The sequence below is a fragment of the Pollachius pollachius genome (assembly GCF_949987615.1).
Source record: "Pollachius pollachius genome assembly, chromosome: 1".
Lineage (NCBI taxonomy): Eukaryota > Metazoa > Chordata > Actinopteri > Gadiformes > Gadidae > Pollachius > Pollachius pollachius.
In genome coordinates this window covers 30,007,815-30,018,744 of record NC_136934.1, presented here as the reverse complement: position 1 = coordinate 30,018,744, position 10,930 = coordinate 30,007,815, and the positions used below count along the sequence as shown (strand labels likewise).

General features: G+C 45.9%; 1 protein-coding gene across 1 annotated transcript; it reads left to right on the top strand.

The window, feature by feature from the left end:
* Window positions 1-261: 261 nt before the first annotated feature.
* On the top strand, window positions 262-8,147 carry she (Src homology 2 domain containing E). Its single transcript, XM_079757754.1, has 6 exons — window positions 262-1,163; window positions 1,725-1,851; window positions 3,368-3,640; window positions 4,234-4,627; window positions 5,334-5,453; window positions 6,396-8,147. The coding sequence occupies exons 1-6, from the start codon at window positions 714-716 to the stop codon at window positions 6,586-6,588; spliced, it is 1,557 nt and encodes a 518-aa protein (XP_079613880.1). The 5' UTR covers window positions 262-713; the 3' UTR covers window positions 6,589-8,147.
* The last annotated feature ends 2,783 nt before the right edge of the window (window positions 8,148-10,930 follow it).

The window sequence follows — 10,930 nt, the reverse complement described above, 5'->3', positions numbered from 1 at the left end:
TAGGACACTATAGCAGTATACCAGATTGCTCCCAATACGAGACGTGAAATGTACATTATATAATTAGCCTATACATTTAATGCATCAAATCGAATTGTCAAAGGCCAACGTCTTCACAGCAGTTTAAATCTCCCTGTGGGCATAACTACAGTAGGTTACAATACCCGCCCAGTGCATATGGCCACTCCCAAATATCCTGACATCCTCCTCTTGATACAACTTTCTTCAACACATTACAATTCGCTTCTGTGGTTAGAACAATCAACGCACTCTCTCACACTCCGGGAATGGGATCTCCAGTAATTTCAAAGAAAAACTTTCAATTCTTCCGAGTTTACGCTCTCCGAAGGCTACTTTTCAAACTCCTTGGATAGTTGTACCTGTTGGGTGCCAACTGGACCAAACATAAAGGGAACTGGCCAATGCAGCAGCAGGAGCCGTCGATGTGTTAATTGTAGACCTGGTTAGGGAGAAAAGGTGCAGAACGACGTCCCACCAAGAGCTCACAGAGTCACAGTGGGAACGGAAAGGCCGCACGTAAAGTACCCGTGCGTAAAATGGGTGCTGGTGATTTCTGAAAACAGTAAGTGTTACTAAATTAAATTTAGGCTGAACATTTGTTAACGTCTGATTATAGGGCCCGTACACACTGTATATCATTACTTGAGGATTAAATTACCTGCGCAAAGTCGGGTTGGGCCAACATTTCAGTCATGGCCAAATGGTTCAAAGATTTCCCCATTAACCTTAAGAACGGAAACGAACGCGTTCGTTCTGCCTCCGAGTCTGGCCCACAACCTCGCTCCAAATCGGCGTTTTCCCGAGACAGTCTGAAGGGACTCCCACGCAAGGATGGAGGTGTTGGAGCAGTCGGGAGTTTATTGGTGGGAAGAAACCGTAAGAATTCTGCTGTTGAACTAGGGCGCAACAGCAGCGGTCCTACGGGGTCAGTGTGGGATACTCTTCGGAAGAATTCAAAAGTTGACGCCGGGGGGCCAGATGAGAACCGCCAACCCAGGACCTCCACCACCAACTTTGCGCACGCTTACATTAGTAGAATGATCAAAGTTGACAAACAGGACAAGAACCCGAAAGTCACCGCCAAGAAGGAAAAAAAGCTAACGGAAAACGACAAAGAGAAGCCCGACAATAAAACTACAATGGTGAGTTGAACAGAATTACAATTTAATTTTAAAGTTAAATGAAAGTAAAATAAAGTTTTGGCACCGTTTGGTTGAATATATTTTTGCCTCATCTTTTGATATCAGGCTTTTATCAGAGCAATCTATTGTGCTGTTTTTTGAACTCATAAGCAGTCTCATGTTTCCCTGCTCTCAAAAGAATACAACGCAGTTTCTGTACATTGTATGAGACCCAACACACACAGACAATAAGCTGACCCGATTGCAAGTATTTCCTCTAGCTTTACCGTCCATTCTTTGCTGTCATGGACGCCAACACACAGAAACACGGACACACACAGACACAGACAGACTTTACGCACACACACACACACACACACACACACACACACACACACACACACACACACACACACACACACACACACACACACACACACACACACACACACACACACACACACACACACACACACACACACACCGCTCTATCCCTGTCCCATTGTCTCCTCCAGGTAGATCTTGGGCGGCTGGGTGGCTATACATCATTGTTGTTGCTGACAGTTGTTCTCCTTATCACAGCTGATCATCTTGGAGGACTACGCCGACCCGTTTGATGCAGAGAAGACCAAGGAGCAGAGGGAGGCAGAGAGGGCCGGGGGGAACGACGGCTACATGGAGCCCTATGATGCCCAGGTCATCATCACAGGTGAGATGGCTCACACTTGCACTGCACACAAGGGGATGACACCTTGAATCTTTCTTTGGGTCTTTCTGTGTGTCTTTCTTTTGTCCTTCTGTGTCTTTCTTTGTGTCTGTCTTTGTGTCTTTCTCTGTGTATTACTCTGTTTCTTTCTCTGTGTCTTTCTCTGTGTCTTTCTTCTTTCTTTAAATTTTAAGCTGCTCTCATAGTGGACAAATCCTGTGTTCACTTACAAAACACATTGTGTGATCAAGTATGCACACAATGTTAAGCATTAGTATGTAAAATGAGAGAGTTACATGTTTCACTCATATCTGCACGTATTTAGGCTTGAGCCCAGAACACTTTTATTCCCATTCCCCAACATGTAGATTGTGGTTATGACCTGGCCCCAGAGGATTTAATTTAAAGGGAGGCAGGAGGGAAGCCACAGCAGCAGACCCCCAGTCTCACACTGTCTCCCCTGATTTCCCTTCCCACTAATGGTTGCTAAGGAAACTGTGTTGTGCAGTGACAATGGGTGCAGCTTCCTCTTCCAACTTCCAACTTCCAGCTTCCTGTCTCCTGCCTGTGTTTCCTTTGCCCCATTCTCTTGATAGGAAGTTGGCCCCATGCTCCCCCTCCCCCTAATACACACGCAAACACGTACGCACTGAAAAACAAACGTACACACACACACACACACACACACACACACACACACACACACACACACACACACACACACACACACACACACACACACACACCGACGTATGCACACACAAAAATTAAGCACACACAACCAAACACACACACACACACACACCGTTATAATTAACGGCCCTTATGTGAAAACCCCTCACTCGGCCTTATAACAAACCCGGGTGCCCGTGGCATCACCCAATCATTCTCGGCAGCCAGGAAGTAGCCTTGTCAGTCAGCCAATCAGGGGCCATGTTGACCTTTCTCCCCATTGCTCCATTGTTTAGCCACACAATAGAGCAGACACATAGACTACCTGTTGGACAGCAACAAATCCTGTAGCACTCCACAATGTATACTTGCACACTTGTAATAACAAACACAATATCCTGCCCTCCTACCCCCACTGCCCCCAGTTTGCATTTCAACCTTTTCCTAATGCTTTGAGAAGGGTTCTTAAGCTATGGTTAAATCAGTGCATGGTGATGACTGAGGGAGGCCGACATGTCTCTGCTGATGCTGTAGTCATGGGGCAATGAATAACATTTTATGAGGACTAATTATTTTTTCGTGTGGAGGAAGGTTTTATAGAAAGCAGGAAGCACACTAGACTAGAGAGGATCTTTAATGTGTCAAATCAGAAGGAATAACAGTGAATCATTAAGCACCACTCTTCAGGCCCCACCAGATACCCGGCACGCATAACCTCTATCCTTTTAAATGGTCGACTGTGCAATTCTCAACAATTTATGTGATTATTAAAATTTGACCCATTATTAAAACTTCACCCATAGCAAGAAATAAAGTTCTGAGGTTTGTTGCGTGATTGCTGTCTCAGAAGTGCGCCGACGCGGCTCCAAGGACATGCTGAAGGTGTGTGTGCTGCTGGACCGCGGCCAGGGGGGGCAGGGGTGCCATGTAGAGGGGAGGGGGGAGGACGGCAAGCCCCCGCCCCTCAACATTTATGACACGCCCTACGAGGGAGGGCCCGCGGGCGACAGCGAGGGGGTGTGGATCCCCGTGACCCGGCCCGAGTCCGACGTGCGTCCCCCAGGGGAGTATGAGCTGCCCTGGGAGTGGAGGAAAGAGGACATCGTCAGGGCCCTGTCAGGTACACACACACACACACACACACACACACACACACACACACACACGCACACACACACACACACACACACACACACACACACACACACACGCACACAGTGGGAGTGGGACAGAGAGCCAGGATTCTTTAAACTCAGTTACATACCCCATTGTGTCTCCCTGAGCCTAGAGCTAGGGACATTGTTCCAGATGATCCCTTACCTGCCTCTTCTATGAAATACTCTACTACTTCTTACAACTGCATTGCGATGATGTTGTCTTGGGACTTCAGCAGAAGGGAAATCAGATCAATCAATTGCTCAAAGACTTTAGACTGCCCTTGAATTGTTTCCTCAAAATCTAAACACTGCTGTACCTGTCTGACGTACCTATTCATTTCATTTTATAAGAATTTGTGTGAATCTACAAACTAGTTCATGGTCAAGGGTTTTGGTGTGGTCAGACAGATACAACGAGATAAACACAATGTGCATTTACAGTATTATCACAATGGACTGAAGATAAGGGAAATAGGGGGGCTAGACGGTCATGCCTGCTGGAACATTACTATTTATTATCATCATGTCCCCTTATTGTCTCCTTCTCTTCCTCCAGCCCAGTTTGAGGCGGGGGACTGTTCCCCTGGCAGGGAGGGTGGCTCCACCCCCTGTCGCCAGCAGCTCCAGCAGCTCCAGCAGCAGCAGCCGCAGCACACCCTGAGACAGAAGACCTGGAACAACAAGAGCCTGGTCTCCACCTCCCTGTCCTCCTCCTCCTCCTCCTCCTCCTCCCCGTCCTCCCCTTCCTTCCCCTCCTCCCCCATCCTCAAACTCTCCCCTCTCTCGCCCCCCTCTCCCTCGTTCTCCACTCTCAAACCTTCGCCTTTCTCGTGCTCTTCCTCCCCCACCACCAAACTCTCCCCCCCCTTGCCCACCTCGGCCCCTGCCGCTGGCCCCTTGGATGGAGACGTGGCCAAGGTGGACCCCACCCTGCCCTTGGAGAAGCAGAGGTGAGTCGGTGGGAGTCGGATGGCTGTAAGAGGTTTTCCTTTTACAGGCATGACCATGCTTATTGGCATGTCGCAGAAGAACGTAGCTAGCACGGTAGTATGTGTTCCCCCATCCAGTGTGGATAAATATCCCTTTGGAAGGGCGACCGACATTCTACTAGTGTATGATTGGCTCTCGCCTCAAGCCATTGTCACCACTGCCTTGTGTCCAGCCAACCCCCCCCCTCCCCCACAGACACACACACACACTGTACGGCTGCGTCCATCTTTTTCCTTTGATTGTGTGTCCATCTCGTCTCTTTCCTGTGCTCCCGCCCCACTAATCTCACGCTCACCTTTGACATTGTTACCTTGTTCATCCTGCAAAATGACCATCTGCTCGACTTATCTTGATTTATGTTGGCTGGGATTCTTCTTTCTCCGTCCCCACAAGTCAACACATACACACTCACCCACGCTTGCACACACACACACACACACACAAACACACACACACACGTCACTCAAACACACACACACATCCATGCACACAAACACACACTCTCCTCCTCCCACCCTTTGTGTCTTCCTCTGCCATCAGCCATTATTACAATTATATTTGACGTTCCTCCATATATCACTGTACGGTGTATGTGGCGTCATCTCTCCCTCTCTCTGCCCCCTTTCTCCTTCTGTGTCTGTGTCTCTCCCTCCCTCGCTCGCTCAGCTGGTACCATGGCAGTGTGAGTCGCCAGCAGGCAGAGGCTCAGCTGCAGCGCTGCAAGGAGGCCAGCTTCCTCGTGAGGGACAGCGAATCAGGCACCAGCAAATACTCCATCGCTCTGAAGTGAGTGAGTGTGTGTGTGCCTGTGGTGTTCTAAACAGATGCATGTGTGTGTGAATATGTGGGGCATGGCCAATGTGTTTGTGTGAGTGTCAGTGCTGTGCTGTGAATGCACATGGGCATTGACTGTATAGCATATGATAATCCCTATTATACACACACGTACACAACATGTGCATACACACATGTGTGTGGGTGCACACACACATACACACACATTTTCACTGTGTACAATTAACATTAAGGTCAACAACTGTAATCATTATGTCTTCCAATATTTATTCTGATCTTTCATATAATGAATGCACACCGTCATAGTAACCGGACACTAAGCATCATCGTTAAAGTAACCGGATGCTATGCATCATTGTTATTGTAACCGGGCACTATGCATCATCGTTATAGTAACCGGACACTATGCATCATTGTTATGGTAACCGGACACTATGCATCATCGTTATAGCGACCGGACACTATGCACCATCGTTATAGTAACATCATTATGGTAACCTGACACTAGGCATCATTGTTATAGTAACATCGTTATGGTAACCGGCCACTATGCATCCTCGTTATGGTAACCGGACACCATTCATCATCGTTATGGTAACCGGACATTATGCATCATCGTTATGGCAACCGGACATTATCCATCATCGTTATGTTAACCGGACACCATCGTTATAGTAACCGGACACTATGCATCCTTGTATGGTAACCGGACACTATGCATCATCGTTATAGCAACCGGACACTATGCATCATCGTTATAGTAACCGGACATTATGCATCATCATTATGGTGACCGGACACTAAGCATCTTCGTTATAGCAACCGTACATTATGCATCATCGTTACGGTTACCGGATACTGTGCATCCTCGTTATAGCAACCGGACATTATACATGATCGTTATGGTAACTGGTCTGTGCTCTTCCCTGTCAGGACCAGCCAGAGCTGTGTGCACATCATCGTGGCTCAGACTAAGAGCAGCAAGGGCCTGGGCTACACCCTGGACCAGAGCAGCTGTGTGTTCGCCAGCATCCCAGAAGTTGTGCACCACTACTGCACACATAGACTGCCTTTCACAGGAGCAGAGCACATGACCCTGCACTACCCTGTCACCAGGCCTCATTAATCATATATATATATATATATATGTGTGTGTGTGTGTGTATATATGCACACACACACACACACACACACACACACACACACACACACACACACACACACACGCACACACACACACACACACACACACACACTATTTACTCCTTCCTTCTTTTTTTACATATGTATGCAAAGCCAGACAACACATCTCCCCATCAGAAAATACCCATTCGAATTAACGCTGGCATACAAGCGATAAACCTTTGTCTTTTACTGGCAATCCCTACTGAGACCCGGCAGAGCAATCAGTGTACTGTATAAAATACATGTTATATTATTAAATATATGACTGCAGTAAACGGCAATGCACACAAATCCGTCCTTTAAACGTTTCAGAGTTATGTTCTATGTTAATATTTGTGAAACTTGCACGTTATGAATGTTTATTATTGATCAAGTAAAATGTGCTTCCTTCGTCCCTCGTTTATGCTGACTGGAAGCATGACATCACTATGCAGATGGTTTAACTTGGAGACATATCCTCATTGTGCACCGATGAGATCCATTTGTGTGATCAAAGTGTCAACATCGTATATAAAATAGGATTTCAATCCTTGGAAAGAATCAGCAACCATTCATGTCCCTGCATTTTTTGATTATATTCATTTAGTTTAACTTAAATTTGGAGGGGATGGTATTTCTGAAATTGCCAACACTACTTTAATGGTCTCCACTTCCTAGTACATACCACTTCCTAATAGTACACATACCACTTCCTACTCATACACAACACTTCCTAGTACACACCACTTCCTAGTATATATGTCTAACACTGAGGGCAGGCTTCCTATTGTTTATGTTGATAAATGCACTTGATAGCGTGTATCATTTTTTTGTTTTTGATTTGTGTTTGAATCTCATTCAAAAAGCTTGAATCCTATTCAAATGAAGAGCAGACTAATGTAACAATACACACAATACTACAAGAACCAAAACACACTTTTTAATTTTCTTATACCTTCACTCTGCGAAGTTGTTCCAATGTCGACTATTAGTGTCGGCCAGTTTGTCAGCGGCTGCCATGCCTGCTAGTAAAGCGTGATCAATGCAATCAGCAGAAAAAGACCCAATTTAGGGTGTTTATTCATTCATCAGACATCACAATCAATCTAGTGAACCATCCTGAAAACCTCAGGCTGTCAACAGAAATGTTCGATATGTTGATTGCTTTGGACTGCTATGGAGGAGGGACCTGGACTAATGGTCTGATAGTCATCCACATCTAGTGGCACTTTTTAATATTTCAGTGGAGACCAGAGGTCTTTTCATTATAAATGCAATATTAGAGAACTTTTAGGATTAAAGCACATCACATATTGTGAATAGATTGCCCTACTTTACATCAAATGTTTCTGTGTGATGAAGGTAGGATATAACTGTTAACTAGATATTGATAGAAAAATGGATTAAACTCAAATCAACCGTGCTCTGGGCTGCATTCATGTTGAACGCCGTGTATTCAGTCTGTTGCTTTATTAACGTCTCAATTTATAATTAATTCAAAAATAAATGTTTAAAATAGAATAGAGGGCCGTATTTGTGGAGCCACAGCAGTACAGAACCTGAATGGAATGTAGAACTGTATGTGAGGGGCTTTTCCTTCTCTGTTGACTCACTGACCTGAGTGTGAAATCAATTAGATAAACACACTTGCATATATGGACCTGTGTGACTCACACACTCTTTTTTTTATTCTCACATGGAGGCCTTTACAAATATGCACTTGCACATGCATGCATCCAATATGCATACAGTACATGAAAGGTGACTTCTTACATAACCTTTTTTTCACCAATGACAATATATAATACTGTCCATATCATGCAATCAAATTGCCAGCAGAATGCATAGGAGAGCTTATCCTCACCATGTTTAGCTGTTGATCAAATTGTTCTGCTACACAGCAGAATGCATAGGAGAGCCTTATCCTCACCATGTTAAGCTATTGATCAGATGATTCTGCTGCACAGCAGAATGCATAGGAGAGCCTTATCCTCAACATGTTAAGCTGTTGATCAGATGATACTGCCATACAGCAGAATGCCTAGGAGAGCATTCACTGGGAGGTGCTCTGTGGGGCCTCTGCACTATCTGCCTTTTGTCTTCATGTTGTTGCAAGGGTGTGCATACCAACAGTATGTGTGTGTGTGTGTGTGTGTGTGTGTGTGTGTGTGTGTGTGTGCGTGAGTGTGCGTGTGTGTGCGTGTGTATGTGTGTGTGTGTGTGTAGGTGTGTGTGTGTGTGTGTGTGTATTTGTGTGCATTTGTGTATGTGTCAGTGTCAGAATTTTTCTGTTCGGGGATTACCAGGTTGCCATGGTGATTAGTTAGAGGAGGTAGAACCATCTCTAGAGGGAGATTGAGGGAGGGACAGAGAGAGAGAGACAGAGAGTGAGAGAGAGAAAAAGAGAGAAGCAGATCACAGAATGCAGTATGAATAAATGTTCTCTCACCAAGCAACTAACTTGAATTCAGCGAGAGATCCCTGGTCTGAAATAAAAAAAAATGATAGAGATGAACACACACACACACACACACACACACACACACACACACACACACACACACACACGCACACACACACACACACACACACACACACACACACACACACACACACACACACACACACACACACAATTGAGAGTGGGCAGGTTAATGAGCTGGACTTAAAGCGCTTCCTGTGATGAAAGTGAGGAACTGTAATGATGATTGGACTGATAAGAGCCTGCAGAGTGTTTATATGTTGCCCAGTAAGAGGAGGAGAAGGGCTTTTTATGTACAACACTACCAAGGAACCGACCAGGAGAATTCCTCACTTTGTGAATGGAGCGAGAGATTTCTTGGCTGGAATAAAAACGGTACACAGAGAGGGACAACAGCCCTCCTCCTATTCATAACCTTACACACTAACAATGTTTGATGCCGTGGACGGATTAGCTGGGGAACATGTTAGTTCTTATTTGCTAATGTTCATACATTGTGTCATTTGAACCATTCAAATCATGAGTAGATTCAGATTCAAATAAGAATCATAACATTTGCATAAATGTTTATTCATGACCTCATCATATGCTTCACATGGCCTATATGCTACTGGCTGTATGTCAAGCTATATTCATCAGTAAAGTTAAAGCGCGGGGAGGCCCATCGATACGGCAATCAGCCAGAGAGCTTCCCAGAAGTAAGCAGAGGAAGCGCCCAAAGACAGACACCAGCAGAGAGAGCAATGACAGCCAGGAATGGAGGGACAGAGAGAGAGAGACAGAGAGTGAGAGAGACAGAGAGAGATAGAGAGAGTCAGAGAGAGTGTGTGAGGGGTTGTTAAGGAAAGACAAGCACTTGTGGGGGTCCCAGCTTTTAAATAATTCAGAGAGAGACTCACAGCACTCAGTGCAGAGGAGGAGCACTGTCAGGTCAACTCATTCACTGCAGAGGTAGAGAAAGAGAAAGAGAGAGAGAGGGAGAGAAAGAGAGAGGGAGAGAGAGAGAGACAGAGACAGAGAGAGAGGGAGAGGGAGAGAGAGCCAGAGACAGAGAGATAGAGAGAGAGCCAGAGAGAAAGAGAGGGAGAGATAGAGAGAGAGAGAGAGAGAGAGAGAGAGAGAGAGAGAGAGAGAGCGGGAGAGAGAGAGAGCCAGAGACAGAGAGATAGAGAGAGCGAGAGAGAAAGAGAGAGAGAGAGAGAGAGTGAGAGAGAGAGAGGGAGAGAGAGAGAGAGAGAGAGACTGAGAGGGAGGGGTAGAGAGAGAGAGAGAAATGAAGGAGAAACAGGTCGTTTCCTCCTGGAGTTTTGTTTTTTTCGGTTTCTCTTAGTCACCACGACAACCGCCTCCTCCTTCCATTCCATCCTGCACTCCTGTTGACTTTGTATGTTCTGCACACACACACACACCCTTCCTCCCACACTAGTCTGTGATCCCCCCTCTCCCTCAGCTATTGCCTGTCCTGTACCCCTCCTCCTTCTTTGCCGCATTCCCCCCCACCCCACCTCTTCACTCATCTCATCATTTTATTTTTCAGGGGGCAGTTCCATTGTCATCATCCTCTAACAGCAACAGGCACTGGTGTCTGGTCATACACACGCTAAAATGTCTGACATCAGAGCAGCACATCTTTACTGCTATAGACATACCTTTTATGACCACAATCACTATCACTTTTGACCTCCGATACCCCCCAACCCAACACACAGACACACAGACACACACACACACACACATACACACAGACAGAAACAAACACACACACACACACACACACACACACACACACACACATACACACACACACACACACATACACACA